This window comes from Sabethes cyaneus, chromosome 3, assembly GCF_943734655.1.
Source record: "Sabethes cyaneus chromosome 3, idSabCyanKW18_F2, whole genome shotgun sequence".
Classification (NCBI taxonomy): domain Eukaryota; kingdom Metazoa; phylum Arthropoda; class Insecta; order Diptera; family Culicidae; genus Sabethes; species Sabethes cyaneus.
The window spans coordinates 230,590,063-230,613,303 of NC_071355.1; the positions used below are offsets into that span (position 1 = coordinate 230,590,063).

The 23,241-nt window shown below is 41.0% G+C and overlaps 1 protein-coding gene across 1 annotated transcript in view; it reads left to right on the plus strand.

The window, feature by feature from the left end:
- The window catches only part of LOC128743830 (zinc finger protein 177-like), a 36,068-nt gene extending 13,265 nt beyond the window's left edge, over positions 1–22,803 (plus strand). Inside the window, exons 2-5 of the mRNA XM_053840509.1 lie at positions 9,159–9,441; positions 9,523–9,983; positions 10,106–10,271; positions 22,532–22,803. Coding sequence (XP_053696484.1) covers positions 9,159–9,441; positions 9,523–9,983; positions 10,106–10,271; positions 22,532–22,803 — 1,182 coding nt within the window. The remainder of the gene's footprint in view (positions 1–9,158; positions 9,442–9,522; positions 9,984–10,105; positions 10,272–22,531) is intronic.
- The last annotated feature ends 438 nt before the right edge of the window (positions 22,804–23,241 follow it).

Sequence of the window (23,241 nt, forward strand, 5' to 3'; positions counted from 1 at the left end):
GGGTAATAAATCAAGCAACCAGCTCATTAATTCGGAATTTCCCGAAAGAAAAGCTAGTTTGTTGACCTCACCCACCTGCGTCTGCGTGCCGATCGGGTGCGTCAGGTTCCGACTAATCAGCACCTACGGATCAGCTCGAGACCGGAGCCCGAGAAGCCATATAGTTGAGCATCGATAGATTGCCGACGGACACTAAAGAAATAAATCAATAAAAGCTTATAATTGCTTTGTTATTTTGTCGAACGCCGTCACCACCGTCGGAATGTGACCGTCTCCAACGGTGAAGTATGGATCTTACGCCGTTCCAGGAATCGGTAAACCGCTCACCGGCTCCGTCAGGTCGAAGGTCGATGGACCCCCGGATGATGTGATGGTCCCACTAATGAGTTTTGAGCTTCAATCTCAATCTAGCCGCAGCCACCGCACCGGATCGGCGCGGCACGGCGGTGTGAGGAACTTAAGCGGGATTAACCCACACGATTTGCGCTGACTCATATTCGGTAACGAACGACCGGCGGGCGGGCGAGCGAGCGATATTGGTCGGCCGAATTCCGAAAGTCTGCTCAAGCGAAGCAGCAGATTAGCTCCCAAATGATCGGATTGGCGCTCATGCGGCGGCTTGCCGTACTTTTTTTTTTTCTCAAAAAAGGGAAGCCAGGAAACTGGTCTTTCTGGAGCAGGTTTTATTTCTTTCCCCCCGTTGTTGGTTACTTTTGGAAGATCAAGTTGTGTTCGGAGCTGATTGAATGGATGTGTCAATCAAGAGCGGCGGTTGTAAATCACCGTGAATTCGATTCGGGTGCTGTTCGAAGTTCCACGGCGGGAGAGTGCGGTTTTAGAACCGATCTGGACCGGGGACTAATTTGACTTTCAAATTCGGTGGGAATCGATTGATTTGGTGCGGACAAATGGGGCTTGGGTTTCATGGGAATAACTCTCCGCTGGGAAGCCGTGACCGTGGATCTGATCTAGATTCTGGATCATATAACTACTCAGAAATCAGAACCGGTGATAGGTGGGTTGCTTACAATGACCGACTTTCAAATTCTCATTGTCTGTACAACACACTCGGAACATATCTTAATCACGCCCTCGGAAATGAGTCGTTTTCATCCGAGGGAGGGCAGCTTAAGTGCACAGTCTCATTCCAGTCTAGCCAGGAAATGAAAAACGATCAATATAACCTGTAAGAAGGCCACCACCATTGGCAGGGCTGTCTTGTAGCTCGAATCTAATCACACAACATTGAGGACGACAGGTGATACGAGCGTATGTTTACGACGAGGGTCCCGTACGCAGCTGTACGGACTAGAACACTTGCCGTCCGTCCGTCCGTATGATATATAGCGAGCAGCAAACGTTCCAAACTCGAGTTGTCGTGGCAGGCCGCCGCGTGGGTCCAAGCCAACGTTGATAGGGACTGGAGCCGACTGCTATCTATCACGAGTTGCGAAACTGACGCAACAGCAGCGGTGTTTGAAAATTTCAAACACTCTCGAAATCGCGCAATCGACCGCGACATAACGAATGACCCCCGGCTGTAGTGAATGATAATTACGATCCCGCAGCACGGTTCAAACTGCCGGGGGTGCCATTTTTGGTAGCGCTAAAAGAAATATTAATCAGGGAGACTCACTTATCTGCCAAAAAAAAAAAAACTAAAGAAGAAGGGAAAACAAATCTCTCCCTTCGGGGCTTGATTGATTTTTAATTACACTTTTCTCCTTTCGGCTTTGGGCTGGCAAAGTTCGCTACCAGCCAACGCTGCCCGAGCAGCTTTGATTAATGAAATATTTGGCTTTGCTAACGAAGCGGCTTCCAGCTAAATCGAAGCTACAAATTGATTCCGATTCATCGTTACGCGATCGAACGAAACATAAAACCTATAAATCGGATCAAGTACTGTAGTGCGATACAGACCCTCGTCAGCTGGTGTGCACACAGAGGGTCCTGCTCGGGAAAGTTCATTTTTTCTCATAACATAAATTTCCTTACACCCGCTGTAGCAAAGTAACGCAACGGTGACAGCAACAACGGGTGAAAAGGGATCTCGTATATCGTTGTCACGGGACGGATCGGTCAGGTGCTTTACTGATCGCCTTACACCAGAACAAGCGACAAGAAAGTGATCCTCGTAAATTTTTGGCTTAAGTCGGACAGACAACCAACTGGGAAAAGGGATAAAAGGAAAGAAATTCCTTCTACCCTACGAAAGTTGATATCTTGCTTATATTGACGTGTCGTCATCGATCCGAGCAGCGTGAGAAGAAATTCGAACAGCACAAAGCTGCGTGTTCACCTGCCATTGCATCCATCGGCCAGACAGGGCAGTAAACGAAATCGATCCATTAAGCAAGTGACGCAAGGACATGAAGCTGATTCCAACCGAAACGGATATTAATCCCTTATCGATGGACTCGTGATCCGTACAGCAAATGCCCGCAGCATGAAGGTTCTAATCGAATTTCGGTCCTCGACGGATTCGATTCAATTATTTAATCCAATTCCGTAAATTGGCATCCCAAAAAGGTGCAATTACCCTTCTGATTCGCTACGCTTTGGTGCCATAATTAAACAATTACTTAATTATGCACAGCAAATGGATTCCGGCGTTGCTGCTCTCGTCTTGTTCGGCAGCGGCGTGGTGGTTATAAGGTGGAGAAGAAAGACCCGTGGATGGGTCGAAGAAAGAACCGGCCTGAAGCCCGGTGTGCTGCCGCTCGTTTCGTTCCATCGACGGTTCCCTGCGTTGTTGCTCGGTTCAAAACAGCCAGGGTACAACTTAATTCGGCCCGGCTGCCCTGTGGCGGGTGAAGGTTTGCATGTTGATTTGCATGAATCTGGATTGAAAATTCAACGGCAGCCGGATTGGGCCGAGCCGGGACGGGACGGATCGTATTGTAATGATTTTGTTTTATTTTTATGGTGCTTTCTTTGTTGGTTGGTTGGCTTTGGACGGTTGCTGTTGTTGTCGTCGTTTTGTAGATTTGGACAGCTGTTGGACAGGTTTATTCGAATGCTCAGTTTTTTTGTACTAAATATTATTGCTTTCTGAATTGGGGATGCAATTTTGTTTTTTATGATGAAATTAAACAATATGTAACATAAGTATTTATTATATACACCTGCACCTGTGTTGTGGGTAAAGATTGAATTATTCTTCAAAAATGAAATATGCCATCAAAAAATAAATACTTTTATGGAGTTTCCGACTTCATTTTTCAGAGTTTTCTAAAAGGTCTGAATTATATTTTTTTTGGTTATTCGTCAATTTTATAATGAAAGTGACAAGTTTACCTGATCCTTTTCAAAACTTCTCACTGCGTCATGCTCTAATATATGTATCGCTTGAAATTTGTTTGAAAAATGCTGCTTTTCACAAAATATCATGTCATAGAGAGTTGCAGGAAAAATAAAGAATTTTTTCTTGACTGTAGAAGTGAAATTTATGTGAAATAGTGAAAAGACGAAGTGAATATTTTCAATCGGTGAACGTTTCGGTTACAAAATCTTTAAGCAGTGAGCCGGTGAGGTTGTTGATGAGAACCATTTCCGTATCACTGTCGTCCGGCATTCCGTAGCCTATCGACTTTCACCAGATGTACGATGGGAATCTCTCCTAGCTCGTGATTTTTACGCCACCACCACTCTCCGCTTTCAGTTTGTGTTCCGCCAAATATCGTCCGCAGTACCTTCCGTTCGAGCACGGGAAAGGCGCGTATGGCCTCAGCGGTAGTAGAGAAGTAAAGTAGGCCCAATTTCCCGCTGGAATGTACCGCTGGATCTCCTTATTAGGGTTGTTGTACGCGTTCACCAGTGATCTAGTTCGTCGCCGTTCACGGTTACCGTCCGTGAGTGTCACGCCTTTGTTTTCTTTGAGCCTTGTCCTTTCATGTATTTGGTCTTCGACGCATTTATTTCGAACCCAATCCTCCTAGACTCTGCTTTCAATCTGGTGTAGATTGTCTTAGCCGCCTGGCTATGATATCAAAGTAATATACAGAGCCTAGGAGTTGGCTACCCTTGGTGAAAATCGTGCCTCTCATTTCGCTGCCCGTTCGTCGGATCACCCCCTCTAGAGCGATGATGAATAGCATGCAGGATAAGCCGTTACCTTGTCTCAACCCTTGCCGCGCCTCGAAGGAACTCGAGAGTTTCCCCGAAATGCGCACGAAACACATCACTCGATCAGTCGCATCAGTTTATTCGGAAACCGTGTTCGTGCATTATCTGCCATGGCTAGTTTCGATCGACTGTATCGTATGCTGCTTTGAAATCATTAAAGATGTGATGCGTGGGCACGTTGTACCCTCGACATTTCTGTAATATCTGTCGGATGGTAAAAATCTAGTCCGCAGTTGCGCGAGCCCCCATGAAGCTCGCCTGATAATTCCCTACGAAATACTGTGCTTTAGGTGAAAGGTGATTTTCTTCAATGAGTACAATTTTATCTCAAAAATTCCAACGCGTTCCCCAGATTTATATAAAAGCGTTTCGATGCAAACAACTACCAGTTCCTCTTGTAAAATTAAGAGTAAATTGATTTTCTTGAAACATGGAGCCTTCATTGGCGGTACAAAGCTGTCAAGCCCGACACTGGGGACGGGAGGGGGGAAGTTCTGTTGCCGGACGGTTACAGAGTCTGCTTTAAAGAGCGATAGGTCGTAGGTTCGAACCTTAGTAAAATTTCAAGTGACTTTAAGCGTAGGCTTAGAATGTTCCTATAAACGTTTGTAGCCACGAATACCAACCCTCTTACACTCCTGCAGTTTGTGCAGTGCTTTTAAGCGGGGGTTGTTTCCATGGTCTTATGCAAATTATAACGAAAAGCAAAGCCTAGGTGCTACATTCCGTTATCGAAACTTGACCTTCTGTTTTTATACGTCAGTCTTCGCAGCCAGCTGTTAGAGTGCAGGACAATTGCAGGGTCACTTGCTACGATCCTTATGCCAATTATTCCGGTACTAAATAAGAAAAATCACTTGCTAGATCTGGTACTTTCCTTGCCGATCTCCCACGGATGCTTTTAATACCACGGCCTATGCGTGGAAATTATATCTAACTTTTTTGACTCATTTTGAAACATTCTCTGGCGGGCCGCAGGGAAGCAGCCTAGGACCAACTGCTTTTTTCATTTTTTGTAAACGAACTATCAGTCCTCTTGCCACCTAACTGTGTCACTCTATGCTGTCGATGTAAAAACATTTGAAATGATCGAAACGTACACCGACTATGTGGAATTTCAATGGGTAATAAGCCAATTTAAAAATTGATACTCGAGTAACATGCTTATCGTCATTATCTCGAAAGTGCTTCGTCGTGTCCTTAACCGAAAAAAGCAAGCCCGTCATATTTAAGTACGACGTGGTAGAACATTTGTGGTAATGCGTTTGCCACATTTGTGATTTTTGTGCCATTCTAGATAACGGACAGTCTCTTCTTTTTAATTATCGCCAACTATGGAACAATTCGCGTTGTTTGAGTACTTCAAGTGGAACGACCCAGTGGTTAAGTCAACTATAAATTTATACGATTTTTTGTAAATTTTTCTTTAAGAGAATAATGGCTTAGATTCTATTTGGTCATAAAGACTGTAAAAAAGCAGTAATAAAACCGATTATGCTTTTCGCTGCTTGGCGGCAACCGCCATAATCTAATGAAGCTTTTCGCTTTGTTCGACAAAGCTATAAACCATAAAGCTTGCTGCGTTAAAAGCTAAATCACCTAGACAGCTCTATTAACTTGAAAATCTATAGCCGTGAGCAGAAAATATCCGAAACAATATATAATTCTATTCAATATATATAATTATATTTTCAGCCGTTTCCCTAGCTGTGCAGCATATGCGCATTAAATGTTACCGTGCATATTGTGGCTAAAATTAACACGCCACGCCATCAACATTTTGCGATTTCTGAAAAACAGTTTTTTAAACAAAATAAACCTATATTTGATTAGCCAAGCTGGAAAATATTCCAACAAAATCATTCTAGTTGCATTCTGAGGTAAAAACCGAATAATAACTTGCTTTCTGCAACTCACTGTTTACTTTGTATAAATTGTTAAAAAGCACAAAATGCTAGGAAACGGCAATTTGTCCACGCATAAAAATTAGATTTCGGTGTTGAATTCTATTAATCTTCAGAATAGCAACAATAAATCTGTTTGGTCAGGGAGCTACCATACTTAACCCTCTAACGGGTAAGACCGTCTAGAGACTGCCTTCGCTTTTGGAGCTCCAGAGCCGCATACGAAATTTGTTTTTAATTGGCAATATACCAAATGTCAGAACCAGACCAGAATTCAGAACAGATTTCTTGACATTTTGATACTAATATCATAACATTCTGACCATGCATTCAAAAGTTATCATTTTTCAAAAACAAAAATTCCGAAAATAATTAATGCCCGAATATTCCTTTTTTTACTTTTGAAGGAAAAGGACATCTAGAAGAAAATGATTGACCTAAACAATTTTTCCTTGAGTAAATCTCATGCATTATTTAAATTTTGTAATATATCTGAATTGAAAAAATTTCTGGGCAGAGAGTTAGACATGAAAAAAGAAAAGGAGAAATTGGACTTTTTCTTACCTGGCGCTCCTCCAGTTAATTATTTTTGCTTGAAAATCAGAACGTAAGGTTTTTTTGTGTGTACTTTCATGATAAATTAGTCATTAGCTTGATCGCATCGTTTTTACGGTGATGCCCGTTAGAGAGTTAAGGCATCATAAAACGAACAGTTCTATTGTGGTTTAACAAGCAACCGTATTGGGGTCAAATTATATTAGTGCGACATATTGTATTGCTACGCCTACGACCCACTTATATTAAATTTATGAGAGTTGTGTCGCTGCGCTGTTTTATCGTGGTAGCGTAAGCAGTAACAATAAATTTGCTTTATTAACAGTTTTATTATGGGTTTAAAGCAAGCTACAGAAAGTTTTTCACTTGTATCATCTTGGTATTGCGCCACACCATGACAGAACCAGTGGTAATGATTCCTACCACAATAAAACCTTTATAAAATTCAAATAAAACAAGCTGCTTTAGAATTGTTACGTGGGTTGCCAAAGTAAACACTTTTTGACGAATGCATACACCATTTTCTTGCTTACCTCCTCAGGAATGACCCCAATCATGACGCGGTAACGTAAAATTCCTGCTCCGGCAACTGCTTTGTTTTCACCTTGTTGTAAGTCTCGTCGTCCGTCACGATGCACCTCGGTTTCGGTAGCCAATCTCGATACTGCTTCCTGGTGCGGGTTCTGGCCACCGTGTTCTGTTATATCTTCCATTTGACTTCGAGAAGGCAGTCGTCGCATGTTCGAATCTCGGTTGGGATAGGTTGTTAGAGTAAATAGGACCGCAGCTTTAGCCCCACAATTGTTATGTACTCTAACAGCTGATTGCAAAGTATGTTGAACAAAAACAGAAGATCAAGTTTCGAAAACGGAATGTAGTGCTTATTCTTTACTTTGCTTTGTTTGTCGTTCCGGTTCGGTGGCTTCCGGAACTAGAAAATATGGAAGCCGGCACGTTTTATCGTCTTTGGATGAACCAAACGGTAATATCCATCTTCTTCGCCGTATCGCGAGACGAAAATCTCGGGTGACTGATAAATTTGCACTGAAAATACCTTTCTCTAAAAACGGTTTTGCATAATATTAGAAAAGACTAATCACTGAAGTTGATCAACATTTTGTGCAACAAATGCTGGTGGGAATTTCCAGGCAAGTTCGCAGTTTAATTTGAAACTCGTAGGAATCATTTTTCATGTTTTAAAGCGTCCGGGCTTTACACATTTATTTATATAGAGAATTTACCTATTTTGGCATTCGCTTCTGTGTTTTACACATGTTATTATTGAGTGCCTTGATATAGTTGAACAAAACCGTTCAAAGATATTTTACCATAGCGGATAAGAGTTTAGTTCTCCTAATAACAGATATGAACATGCCTGACAGTTGGCTCGGTAATGTGACTCAATTTTATTTTCTGCTTATTATAATATTAATGTGACCTCTATTTAAATTTAAACGCAATACTGAGCCAGTCGTCGAGCTTTAATCGTTTTCTGGAACACATTTATTAAACATTTTCACTTACTACGTTTCAGTTTCAGTAAGGTTCACCTGACACACTTGACCGGCGGTCCCCACCCACCGCACCGTAACTAATTGACTAATTGAATAATTGTTGTAACACGAGCACCGCTAGAGCTGTCACCACCCTTTTTTCTCCCTTTCCTGATCTAATTACAAGCTTCCACATAATTTCACACCCATTTATCACCGGAAAAGTTACCCTCCTCTCTGTTGGGTTGAACAATATTGTTCTGCATGCCGGATACTTGTTGTGGCCGCATGTTGGCTGCATGCAGTGTGAGTGGAAAGGTTTCACGGTTTGGTAATTTTTCATAAGTCACCCACCGTGTCCGTGACGTTTGGGGGAGGGGTACAATACTGGTTAGAAACTGAGTCGGAGTACGACTGTAAAAAAAACAAGTGTTGCTCAACAAGCCGTTAAATTGAAGTGTTACTACGTTCGATGGGTGTTGATCGAGGTGTCGCAGTCGCCGACCGAATCGGGGGAGGGTGCTGGGCGTGTGTGTATGTGTGGGGCAGTGATTCATTCGCTGCAAGGTGTCACCTCGTTGAATGATCCATTTTTCTAGTCCCGCTGCTGGCGGCTGCAGCAATGGGCCCCAAGGATTAGCATATTCGCGTGTTTCTTTGGCGCGTGCTGGGTGGTGACGCGGAGATAGCGCGACAATACACGAACAGGATCATTTGAATTGAATGTAAGCCGGCACCTTGGGCAGGTAGGGTGGGTTGGTTTGGTTCGCGTGCTTTCTTTCCAGTGCAGGCAACAGAACATGCAAACGAGGTGAATCGGTTTCTCGAAATGGTATTGGGCAATAAATTTAGTACCGTGAGCCGGTACGATTGCTAGTCCTAGATGACAGGCGCAAAAGTTAGGCAGTCGGTCCGCTGGAGAAGTACATCTCAATTTATGAGCTCCCATTAGGTTGCATGTTTTTTTTGCGTTCGTTCGAGATGAACTCAATAAAACACGCGCAGCAACTGGCTGTCGTAGGATTGGCACACAGCAGACTGTTTTTCTAATCTGATTGTTTGTTCGTTTTTTTTCTGTCAGATTCGTCACCGCTTCGGGTTGTACGACGAAATCACCACCGTCAACGGCAGACGCGTGCGGCACTGTAACTGGATCCGCTTTCTGCGGGTGTCGGAAACCTACGGACCGCAGGTTAATGTTGTTTGTGCCAAGGTGAAAGGGGAGCCAATATACGAGATTGTAAAGCCAATACCCTCGCACCAGGAACTGGTGGTGTACTATTTGCCCGAAGGACCGGAGGAACTGTTTTTCATCCGCATGCGCAATCAGCTGTACAGGCAAACGATGGATTCGATACTTGAAGGTAGGTTTTTTTTTCATCATAAGTGATTAGCAAATTTCATATAATTAATCGATTTTCTTGTTACGGTTCTATAATTAACAGACTCCCCTCTAGACCTGTCGACATCGCTGTTATCGCGGGTGATGCTCCCGATCTCGCCACCATCCGGTGCGGAGGACGAACGGAAGTCCGTCTCCGGTGACAGTTCGATTTCGATCTCGTCCGGTGCCAGCACTAGTGGCGGCGATCTGGACAGCCACTCCATTCCTCCGCCTCGAAGTTCACCGAAAGCACGGCCATCGCGGGGTGAACGGGCGATGCTACCGTGCGAGGTGTGTGGCAAAGCTTTCGACCGTCCTAGTCTGCTGAAAAGGCACATGCGAACCCACACCGGCGAAAAACCGCACGTTTGTGGTGTGTGCGGGAAAGGATTCAGTACCTCCAGTTCGTTGAATACGCATGTGCGAATTCACAGCGGCGAGAAGCCACACCAGTGTCAGGTGTGTGGCAAGCGCTTCACCGCCAGCTCTAATCTTTACTATCACCGAATGACGCATATCAAGGTGAGTGAATGGTGGCGACTTCAATGAATGAAGTAACGAACCTGCTGCTGCTAATTACATGAACAATGATTGAATAAGAAATTTATGCTTCGTTTTGCTTCTGTTCCTTTATTATTCCACAGGACAAACCACACAAGTGCAGTTTGTGCTCCAAATCCTTCCCGACGCCCGGTGATCTCAAATCGCACATGTACGTGCACAACGGCTCGTGGCCTTTCAAATGTCACATCTGCTCGCGAGGCTTCTCCAAACAGACGAATCTGAAAAATCACCTCTTCCTACACACTGGTAAGTTTCCGTTAGTGCGTAACGATCCCACATGCTCCCCCACTACTTAACCCACAAAAAAAAAAAAAAAAAAAACAAATGTAACGGTAGGGAGTCAACAATTTCGCGCCTTTTTTCCCCGTTTTTTCTGTTGTACGTCTTCAAGTACGAGGACTCAAAAAAGGGAGATTTTTTTGTTCGTTCGTTAATTTCGGATCACCACGGAATCACCTGTTCCCGAAGATCCTTCCAATTAAAAGGCACAAAAGTGAAATGCTACAACAACGGAAAAGGTACAGCTCGGCCGCCGCCGCCACCGTCAGCAGGTTCCTTTTGAAGGACATGCACATGTTGGGCCTACCGGCCACGATCGATCGGCTTTGCAGTGCGCACTCCGCCGGTGCCGAGGGGAAAATATTGCGTGTAAACGAACATTTGGCTTTCGATAAGGTCCGTTTCGATAATTTATTTCTATATGCAGCGCAGGAAGATATTGGGACGAAACAGAAATATAAAACCAATAAACCAATTTATTGAGGGTGAAAAGGCATATGCAACCTGCCATCCAGGGGCTGTGCCTGTTGATTGTGTGCGAGGCCGAGGAGCTGTACGTACAATGGTACCGTGCGAAGGTAAGGTGGACCGCAACTCGGAAAGGATCCCTGAGTCATGTCAAGTCAAGTGGTTTCGAATTTATCGTATCCTTTTGATCTTTGTTCTTCTTCTGTCGGGGTGTTTTTCTTTTTGTATTCCGTTTAGATCGGGATCCAAAAAGCGGTTCGGATCAGATAAACGGCAGGGCAGTAGTTTACAACGAAAATATTTTTACTGCCATGTAGAGGTATGATAAGTGTTCCCAATTTTTATACCATCGTTAATTGAGGAAGTAGAAATGAACGGCTTTTGACCGGGCTTGACTTCGATTCCGACGATCGTGACATGGGAAAAGGTTTCAGTGATTGATCTGCAGCAGTTAGAAAATCTCGACTGCGTGGGAATGTTACTTTGATGAGTCAATTTATGGTTTCCTTATTGCTGTTAGAGTTCTAAACGGTGTTGTAACTATTCTCTGTAAAGTTTTATAACTATTACAAAAATTAAAGAAATAAAAAAGTTCCTCTAACCGATTTGCTAATTGGAATCGCAAAATCAATCGATTACCACTAGTTCGAATCAATTTTGCTCTGCTCACCGATTTAAACAGTGGAACGTACCTCCGAGTCGAGTTACAGTTTATCGAATATCTAAAAAACACTCCATAGAAAATGTGCGAATCTAAACCCATTTCCGTTCAAATTTCAATAACCGAACCGACGACCGGCTAAGACAGACAGACAGAATATCGATTCCTGAACGAATTCCCCGATGATGGTATGAAAGAAGACGCCAAGCCATTATGTTATTAGATGTTATTGCTATTGGTGCTTCTGCTGTTATATCGGCCAAGCCGAACGTTATTCGAGTCTGGTAGTGGAATTTTTGGGCACTGGAATTTCACGGTTTATTTTCCAATCACGATCGCTGCGACTCCTCAACCTCGCCAACCAACAGCAGCGCGCCGAGCGCGATATGATTCGCTTCTATCCTACTTGGTGGCGATGTTCGTCCAGCTGGGTGATCACTTTTCGCTTTTCGCCCGTCTCGAAAGATGGATGATAGGTGCAATTTGAATTCGATCGGGACTGAATCAATGATGCTTCAAAAATATGACAGTGCACTTTTGCAATCGGTGGCGTCCCGTCGCCGGGCGGGCGGTGGGGTCTGTAAAAATCGGTAGCAATTTATCTCTTGCTGCGAGACGATCTACCGATCATCACGACACACACGCTGAATGGGATCCTGCGCCGTGCGGAATCATCTGCATCACTCGGCAGGCGGCCCCTCTCGAGACACACATAGGCAAGCTCGGGCTCGGGCCCAGAGTCCCTGTCGTGCGCGGCGTAGAGTCACTGTGCGGTGGGAATTTAATTTGACTTTTACAAAGGTGCCCTTTTGTAATAGGTTTTTCCATTCAACACTTTGGTTCGATCTGAGATACAAGATTATTATTTTTATTCATTACCGTGCATGTAGAAAATCGAAGCTACTTTGTTCGACTTGCAAGTTTTTATATTTCTCGATCTTCTTCTCGATTAATTGATTGAAAATAAAATTAGTTACTCTCATTCCAAACCACTGTTTCCTCTTCCAGAGCACAACACCCTGTTGGCTGATGTTACTGCTCCAGGACTGATTAGAAAGGTAATTTTAATACCTTTCAATTAGATTGTATTGGTTGATTGTTTTAAACAAAGTTGAAAATAAGCTGCGCATTGCACTTTTAATTGATTAAATCAGCAACATTGGACGGTAAATAGTTTTAATCCAAACGCCAATATGTGTCAAGTGTTTTTTAAAGTTTAAAAGTTATTACTGAGGCGTTTTATAGCAAATGAGGAGGAAAATGAGTGACAAATTTTTGCTTTTATTTAGAAATTTATATGCTTTTTTGTTCATGACTAAATAGACCTATTCAATCAGTACTAAAATGGTTAAATTCCGTCACGGTTTTTATTTTATTTTGAATAGAAACACATTCACTGCTAATACCTAATCTCAATTAGTTTACCTATTACGCAAATTAGAACACAATTATAACCTCCGTTATTGATCTGAGCTAGTGAGTTGCCACGTAGAATTCACTTTTTTTAATGTTCAACAGTTCAATAATTTTCTCTTGAATCTGACCAATAAAGATGACGACCGTGTCACTAGAGATGATTAATTTTGTATTCCTTTTTATGAGACCGAGTCTGCCAAAAATGTTACAGGAAATATTTTTGTACTAATATTATAAGACGTAGTGGAATGCTTTCATGGTTGGGCCAACTTTCGGTATTTAACCATAACTTCCATTAAAAAAGGAATTCTAGTAATCTAAGTGTCACTCCAACGGTTTATCGCTAAAGTAACCGATTGCGTGTAATATGAATGATAATTTATAAAAAGAGAAAAATTGCTGTCAAGTAAGGGCATGTTGAGTCGCCGCTGAAAATCGAAGGATGTATGAAAAGAAGTGATTCCATAAAACAATGACCATATAAGTACAAAAATCAAATATTTTTATTAACTTTGATGAAATTTCAATAACTTTAGCATGTTATTTATCGGTGGTTCGCCTTTTCCGAATTTCCTACGTCAACAGAAAAGAACCCCAATTAATAATTGCGATTTCAATACCTCGGAAAAGTGGACTCCTTGCTCGCCAAGGACCACAAAGGTAACAAAAAAGATTATTTTTTAGCAATATTTGGGATCTCTATCATGTGATATGTCTTAAAGTTATTTTAAAATAAATATCGAACGACACAGAGAAATGATAAAACTTTAAAACACAGACTCTTGAACAAGCAAATATTATGAGTACGGGTTTCCTCTTCTTTCGTTAGAAAACGTCATTTTGACGACGACGGAGATGTTCGTAACCGCAATTAAATTTGAAATTTCGAATTCAATTCGAACTAAATTAGCCAAAGCAATTTCACAGTTTTTATAGGAGCTTAATTGGAAAGTTTTCTTTTTTTTTCATTCAATTTCATGCTGACAATGCTTATTTGCAGTAGATTATTGACAAGAAGAATTTGAATAGAATGTTGGATACCAATTTAGAACAACTAAGCAGTCAGAAAGCTGATACACAGCCAGGTACAGTAAAAAAAGCCAGGTATGCCAATAACTAGGGCAAATTGCCAATTGTTGCACAGCTAAGCACTCGTCTACAGCAATTTGATGATTTTGAACAAATGAAAGCAAATTTTATTTGGCAAACCCGCTTAGTGTGCCGATAAACTAATATAGGGTTTATTTCTAATTCCCGTCGTAGTAAGGAAAGCCACTCTAATTGTCATCATTTCTTATGTGGATTTAATGAATACATTTAATGAAAAACTCTGTTGCTGGTTTGACTCAAACACACTTACCTTCCGATCCGTACCCTTTGAATTCACTAAAAAGCGATTAATAAGGCATTTGGTTGAAATTACGCAACTGACTTTATATCTTAAATTCGACGTACCGTTTTAAAATCCGTCCATCAAAATTTTTCATCGTCCGAACTAAAAATCACAATAATGTTTACGAAGCTAACGCGCATGCATTTGTGTAGGATAGCATGTTCAATGTTATTCTGCAAAATTTCTGTAGGTTATGCAAGTTTTCCCGGCTGCAGAATAACAACAATGCGTTGCGTGAGTTATTTTCATTTATGAATGACGGAAATTAAAACGATTAGACGACATTTTCTTCTTCGTCGCACGAGAAAACGTTGGAAATTTGGCTGCTAGGAATTCTTTAATGAAAAAAAGCATTTAAATAGATCTCAGCTCACTTTGATTGATCGCGTATGAGAGGCAACAAACTAAAATATTAGGGAATAACTAATTTTGCATTGTGTGTCATAAAAATCGCTGATATTTTTAATAATTTGTGTTGGATAGGACGGGAATAGACAATTACGACGAAACAGCAACATGCCCTAGAATATGTTTTCATAGTCATCTGTGTGGAATTTCTTACAAAAATCGTCTAAAACGCGTTTTTTGCATAGCAACTCTGCACCCAATTATTGCACACCAAAATAACCTTCAAATTTTATTATTGTACACGCTCAATTGTTGCACAGCTTTTGTTTTGATTTTATTTTGTTTGTGGACAAAGTCACTTACATTAACATACTTTAGGATTACCTTAGCATCCATTAAGACCTAGAAACCTCGCAATAAACGGTGAAAACGGGTAAAACTATACGACTCGCACCGCTTGCGTTGATAAACAAAAAGCAACACCGCAGGAAGTGGACTGTCAAATCGGCGTTGCAGAAACACAGGGGTTAAGACAAGCAAAATAGGTGTGCAATAAAATTGGAAGGAGAGTCATATTGCGACATTTGCCCCTATATAGATTACCCCGATTTGCACGATTATCACAGTCGATTCTCGCACATGATTTCGCTCAAGGAAAATGAAGTGAAAAAGAAGGGTAAGAAGGAAAATGAAGTCAAACTCATAAGTTGATTAAACTAAAACTCTTTTTAGTGTCAGATTAACAGTGCAGAATGCGGTATGTCTTATTAAATGATTATCACAGTAGTCTAAATAGTCATAAAAGGGGCATTATGATAGTTCTAATTATTGCCCTTACGAATTTATCGTTTGGTGAAAGCGAAACTGGGACACATGTAAGAAAATTTGTTATTACGCTCTAAAACTACATTGATTTACTGAGAAAATAGTAACATTATGATGGATAATGAAATTATCTAGCCGATGTTGTTGTCAAATTACATTTAACATAATAAACCGTCGTGAAACGGTGCAAACACTACGCAGTGTGCAATAATAGGGTGGTGTGCAATAATTGGCAAATTACCCTAGTTAATTTATTGCTTATGTTAATGCTTATTGGTTACCTGGGTTCGCGTAAAAAGCGACTTGGGTGTCAATGGTACAGCAAGCAGAAAATGGAACACGTGTGTTTGTTTGTATTATAAATTAAGTGAACATTTTTTTGAACGCCGTATGGAATTTTATCAGAAAATTGCCTTTCTCCACAAGGGAACCAGTCGATAATAATTTCAATCTCATCTTGAGAGCTGAGAATAAATGCTAGAAGAAACATTCACGGGTATTTTAGTTAAAGTACGGAATTTCACGCAAATAGCATCGCAAATGGTATGGTAAGTGAAATTATAACGACTTCCCTAGTGCTATTTAGCGATTCAATCTTGAGACAAACATATGAACGTTTAAAGTTTGTTAATTTTTCCGATCGTTGCAAACCTATATTTGAGTTATTTTTAAGAAGAAATGTCGCCAACCGGCAGAAAAATGACCGATTTAAGCAATCGGCTTAAGGCTTCCAGGATGCCTTCAAGTATTGGCTGCGTTAGTGTGAGATAAGATAAGAGAAGAAATGTCGCCAACCGGCAGTTTGTTAACGTAGGACTACGTCTTACAGCATATTAAGGCTGTAAAGCAAAAATCAGGGTATGGTCAGGTTATAAACGGACTCAAACGGACTATTTCATTTCTTGACGAATTAGCAAGAAATTTGAATTAATCGATCAAAAGTTTTGTTATAGATTCAACCACACCAGCACGAGGAATAAAGACTTGCGGGTGACGAGACAATCAAAAAATTGGGTTGAGCAGCCTAGAATCGAATACGATGGAGACAAGCTCTTGGGACAGTACGAGAAACTTCGGCTCTAAGCCAACCATAGGCAAAAACCCGATCCGACATTCTAGTGTCGCTACCATTGCCTAAAACGACGCACTCGGTTGCAGTTCTATGCGGTCGGTTAACACATTTCCAAGTCTTAACTGGCATCAGCATCTACCGTAGACAAGTATTCTCAAGTTTGCAAAAACACTCATAGCGGCACCTCATATTTATTCCAATTGGACGTGTGAGTAAATGAAATTGAAAAGGCGAAATACGAATACGAAAAACTAACACTCACAAAATACCCCAGCATAACTCCGAGCTACTTTTACGAAGTTAGCGTACGCGATACCGGGTGTTTCCGAAGTATTAAAAATCGGTGCTTAAAATACAACACCGAAACTGGTCGCGGTTGCCTTATTTTGAGCGTTCAGTGCATTTCATCAGGCACAGTAGCACAGCGTACCAATTCATATAAACTTCGCCGGATTTTTCAAATGCGGCACGCAGTAAGAATTAGTTTTTTGCCTGGCTCTAAGCTCAAGAGGAGCATGGTAGACCCAAATACTCTTTGCGCTACGAAACGTCACGCTTCATAAAAACCAGCTCTTTTCTAACTAATTGTTGGAAATCCAACCATTGTACCAACTTTTCGGTAGTATATTATTTATGAGGACTACATTGGTATGGTGTTTATTTACGATCTATATTTGGCAGAGGTCTCTCTCTATTTAAAGAGATTACTCTACTTCAAGAGAGAGTAAAAATTCACGGCTGGAGATTCCGTTCTAGCAGTAAGCACGTCGGACACGAAAACAGCACGGAAACGTTGCGGCGGACAGCTCAAGTGTTCAGATTCCGAGTTGGCAGCGACTTACCTAGGAGGGTAGCCGGAATATGTCTCTCCTTGGAAGGCGTCGTAGGGCAAAGCGCACAAATCCTCGCTGTACAGTTTCGATTCTGTTGAATTCATTGTAAGTGTAAGGATTCCAAACTTGACAGCAATATTCGAGAATTGAACGCACCAATGCGCAGTATAAGGACTCTAGACAGTAAATGTTGTAGAAATCCTTAGCGGTTCGGAACATGAAGCCGAGATTTTTAGAGGCCTTACCGACTGCGTAAGATGTATGCTGGTGGAATTATAATTTATTATTCAGTAACATGCCTAGATCTTTGATACACTCTGTTCTTCCAATAACGATTCCCAAAAGCTTGTATTCAAACGTGATCAGTTCTTTCTTTCTCGAAAAAATGATGATGGTACACTTGCTTGGATTGCCTTCTCACGGTTTGTGCACACCAATCTGTAAAACTGTCCAATTGCTATTGTAGCATACGGGCATCAGCGATAGAGCTAATTTGGCTCAAGAGATTCATATCGTCGGCGAAAGACAAACGCGGAACTTTCAGTTTAAAATTCACATCATTGAAGTATGTAAAGAAAACCAATGGTCCAAGGTGGATACCTTGAGAGATGTTAGCAGTTAGTTAGTGACCTACGAAGTATGATATGAACGTAACCAGCTGATAGCTCTGCCGCAAAAGCCTAACTTTCTCAATTTGGGTAAGGCGATTTCGTGGTTGATGCTATTGAAGCGTGCTGTCAGGTGGAAAAAATTGCATCGGTTTACTTAGTGTGATTACTATTATTAATTATGTAGGAAGTAAACGATAAAAAGTTGGTCACAGTAGAACGCTTTGACATGAATCTTTGCTGGTTCTTAACAATATATTGTTGGCAAAATCCAAAAATATGGTCCCACTCAACGAGTTCAAACAACTGAACAACTGAGCTCAGGGCGGAAATTCCACGATAATTGCCAATTGCAACAATTTTACTTTTCTCGATGTAAATAGGCGAACATCTCTGTAGTTCGATGAGATAAGATCGATTTTTTTTTTCTTCAAAAAGAAACTTATTTTCATACGGAATTATAGACATTTCACGCAATTCGTTCGGTTATCGTTGAACGTTAGGGTAAAACTACAAAGATCAAATCAAGTAAAAATTCAAATTCAATTGTAAACTGAATTTGAAGTCCAATTTCATGCGAAATTTCATATCCGATTTCAAATTCAATTTCAAATTTAATTTCAAATCAAATTTAACGTCCAATTCAAGTCTAGTTTTAAGTAAAATATTCAAGTTTGAGCCCTATTTCAAGTCCAATTTCATGGCCCATTACAAAACCAATTTCAGTCTAAGTTCAAGTCCAATTCCAAATAAAATTTTGTGTCTAATTTCAAGTGCAATTGCAAGTCCAAGTTAAGTCCTATTTCAAGTCCAATTTCATCTCTAACTTAACGTCTAATTTAAAGTCCAAATTCAACTCCAACTTCGAGTTTAATGTAAAGTCCATCAGCCAGTTCAATTAAATTAGCTTTAAACTCAAATTGGTCTAAGCTTAAGTGCAATTCCATGCCAATTTCAAGCCCAATTTTAGGCATAATTTCATGTTTAATTCTAAGTTTAATTTCAATTCCCGTTAATTTGAATCTGATGTTAAAGCCAATTTCATATTCAATTTTAAGTAAAACTTTGTAATTGCAATATTTTATTAAAAAGTCAAATTATTTTGAAAGCTCAAGTTAGTATAAAATACGACAAAAATATTCAGTTAAACTTACGGTTGATCGAATCTAAATTTTCGTTTCCTTTTATCTAACTCTTGCCATCTAATTCTGCATAGTTTGGTATTATCTTCTGCTCGCTTTTAGCAGTTTTTTGGCGTTTCTTTAGGTTTCGCTTGACGATGGTCCGATATTTCTGTATTAGGCGGAACTCTGATGTTCTAGGAGGGTTCTTGTCCTGTGGTACATCCTGCCCCTACTATCACGGTTGTCATGAAGTTGTTGTGGCAACTGCTTATATGACTAATTCCGGTTATAAACAAGTCGCTACAACTGGAAGTACCAAAATTGTGTTGCTTGGGACACGTTGTAGGTGGCATATCACTGCATACTCAATGGCCTTTGTATCGTAATGTCAGGATGCCAAATCCAGCCGTATAATCGTATTCCTTCAGAAAAGGTAACCGGCGTTTTGTTAGATATTCGGTATTCCTTCACAGAAATGTTTTGTTTTATAGTCCCGGCTGTAATGAACATGTCGCTTTTCAAGCCACAAGTACAGATAACCTGTCAAACCAAACATTTATTAGTGAACTTTGTCAATTTCATATGCTTGAAAATGTCTGGTACCTTTCCACTTGCGGTTGACTGATGAAACTTATGCCTGGAAAACTGTTGGAAGTCTGCCTTGAAAAAGGTTTCGTCGTCCACTACAACGCAATCGAACTTCTTGTCTTGTAAAATTTGCACTTTCTATCCAATGAGGTATAAAGAAGTGTGAAAGAAGAAGACATTCACTAGTATTGGCAATAAAAAATCAGTAATGGACGACAAAGTACAAAAACAAAGCACACCGTATAATGGGGTTCGTTTTGGAGTTTGGTGTCACGCTTGATCGTGATTGGTTGATTTCGAGTGCCACACCTGCATATACCTAATTAGTTTCTACCATCTAATAAGTTGAGAGTCTGACTCAGAATCTAGCTCAATGCACGATTATAGATGACACATCCGGATTGTTAACGTCATCTCGGATGGAGTGATTGAGATTTCACTAGAAAATGTTGTCATCTTTCAAAAACAAGTAGGGAAGATGTACCAGTAATAATGGGCGTACCTCTAGAACATTTTATTACTATGCCGGGTTTTAAAACTTGTCAATGTGTCAATGACAATAACAGTTACGTTGTTATTTTTCATCACAAATATCATATTTGAATAGATGTAAATGTAAATAGATTTACATTAGAATAGAAATAGAAATCAACTTTGATTCAAGTTTCTAGTATGTATTTGATAATTTTCCACTTATGTGTAATTTATATAGAAAACAGTTTATCACAGTAACAGGAATCATCAGGCTTTTATATTATTTTGCAGTATTTCATACCTACATTTTATGAAAGATAAGTGCTGTCGTGTGACTTGTGTCAAGTATTGCAACATCCGACTACTGCCATTATTATTGCATTGATTTGGTCATAGTACTTAGTACATTTTTTTCGTTTAAGGAAGAGGAAACGAAACAAAGCAGAATATTTAGCAATTAAATTTTAAAATACACTTTCTTTGTCGTATAGAAATTATTCTGTGAAATTTGCCCTGAACAAAGCTGCTTGCTGTTCCTAGTTTCTTTTGTAAGCCCAAGCAATCAGACCCACTAAGCTGGTCAAAAACATAAAACACGCTAGTTCGATGCTGTCGCATGTGTGTGTGTGTTTATACTTTCAATGAACGTCATCAACCGTTTATTTTTGCTGCTCCATTAGGAATCGATAAAAACCGAACAAAAGATTAACTTTTGACCGCGGAGGGAAATTACTATTCCAACAACAAACCATCGTTTATGTCAATTAGGTGGTTGAAAACTTTCGAAAAAAAAAATTTCGAATTGAATATAATACTTAGTCGCAAAATAAGACATAATGGTGTAAGCACTGTTGATGCAGTTTAGTGGCTTAGTAGTTGATAACTGAAAAACAAAATCAGTGGATAATTTAACTACACTGATGTAATACGAACGATTCTTTCATCCCTTAAAGAGGGACATAAGGAAATCATTCGTCATCATGTCCATTTATAACTATTCAAAATATAATGAATAATAAATAATATATTTAGTCGAAAAGGTGATTAGGGCAGAAGCATGGATTTGTGCGACATAATAGAGCGGAAGTTACGCTTTTCCATTTACGACATTTTTTTGTGTCTGTATATCTTGTGGTTATGGTGTAACGACGTATTGAATTGCGATTGTCAGCATACTGTAAAACTGTCAAGTTTGCACAAAATTCGATAATCGAAAGCGGATTCTGTTTTGTAATAATTTTTTTGTATGAATTTCAACCACAAGAACAGTCGTGTGGAAACCTATACGGTTTGTTAATAGATAATTATGATATTATTATACAGGGTCTGATTTTTCTTGCATAGTTGACAATGTCTCTGTAATATGATTTCGTGTTCAAAAAGCATATTTTTCATCTACAGCATTGAATCAGTCGAATATTAAGACATTTCCAAATAACAATTTTGTATGATTGTGCACCTGTGGCATTTCACAAATGTGATTGAAATATTTTCAAAATGAGTTTCTCTTACTTTACTAATATCGTTGCAATGGTTTTAATGGAAATGCATTTCCTCAAATTATCCGTTACTGCGCTAGGGTTGGTTTTTCGTTCGGAAAGATCCACTATCAATTACCCGTACATGGCGCAGTGTGCAGTTGTTCACCGTCGTCATCCCGATTCCGATGCCGACGCCGGGCAGCATCCTCTGCAGCCGTTTCTCTATTTACAGCCCTGCAGAAGTTCATAAAAATTCCCTCTTTTGCCAAAGTTAAATTATTACAACCTGCATCCATCATCGCGCAGAGGCGGTACATCCTGCTGGCCTCCGACTCGCTGGCTGACTGGATGGCGGTCACAAAGAACTCGTTCCCATCCCGGGTGAGCCTCGTAACAGTGAGCGCACAAAGAGGCTCTGGAATTAATAAAACACTTATAAATCACCATCATTTTCCGTATCATTGGTCATAAATTTCCGCTTCATTTCCACGCCTGGTCGAGCGGCCGGCTGTGGAGCATGAGAATCTCGGCGACTGGCAGTTTCAGTGCGGCCGTGATCCGCCTATTGACCACCGTTGACACAATGGCCAGAAGCTGGCCGATGGCCACCATGCATTGGTTGGTCCGCTCTGAGCCTGTCACAATTCATCCAATTCCACGGCAGCACTGTCCGGGCATGATGGATTGTAGTTATCATCGCGGATCATGTTCTAGCACTTGTAAACATGAACCTAGTCCGCTCCAACACCGTTACGTCCCATCCGCAGGACCGATAATTTATGATTACGCTTCTATTATGTCGTTATTGTTGGCCCCTCTTCCCTGTCCCACCGCATTAAATCCCAAGCCCCCAGTCCGCCACATTACAATTGCAAATCTAGGCCAAAAGCAGCATATCTCTAACACATTCCAACCGTTTCGTTTCTCCCGTTTCAGGCGACAAACCACACGTCTGCGAGGTGTGCAACAAATCCTTTGCGCTGGCGTGCAACCTAAAGGCGCACATGAAAACGCACGAGGAGGGCGGCGGCTCCGGTTCGGTCGGACACGAGAGCGAATCGCAGCGAGGATGCCCCGGCAGCAGTCACAGCGAGGGCGAAGAGTCCAGCCCACCGTTATCGTTCGAGAAGGCCGAGGAGCGGCTGAATTTCTCCAAGCATCTGCTGTTTTCCAACTACACCAAACAGATGCTGTCCGGGGTCGGTTGAGTTCAGGGAGCGAGCTGGACGACGCAGTAAATAAAACAACTAAAAGCAAAACACACGACCCGGCGATTGCCGGGAAATGCAGAATCGCGCCGAGCCGCAGACTCTAGGATGGCCCCCGATGACAGTGGGTTTGGCTTCGCGCCTGACGCCTGACGTTCGCGCTCGGCTCGCGGTTTTGAGCACTGTACATCTTACTTACTCGTAATGTAAAAAACAACTTATCGTCATGCACTGAGTGTATAGTTTGTCACCTGAATCTTGCGTGTTTTTTGTGTACATTAATTTTCTAATGTAAAAAGAAATTCACTTCGAAAAGGCTACTCTTCCGAGTCAAGAAAGAAAGCAAATTTTGTTTGTTTCTTTTCACTGTGTTTAATAGTTAGGTCGCAGGACGCACTGCTGTAGATAGAGAAAATGTCGACGTCAAAAGTACTAAGC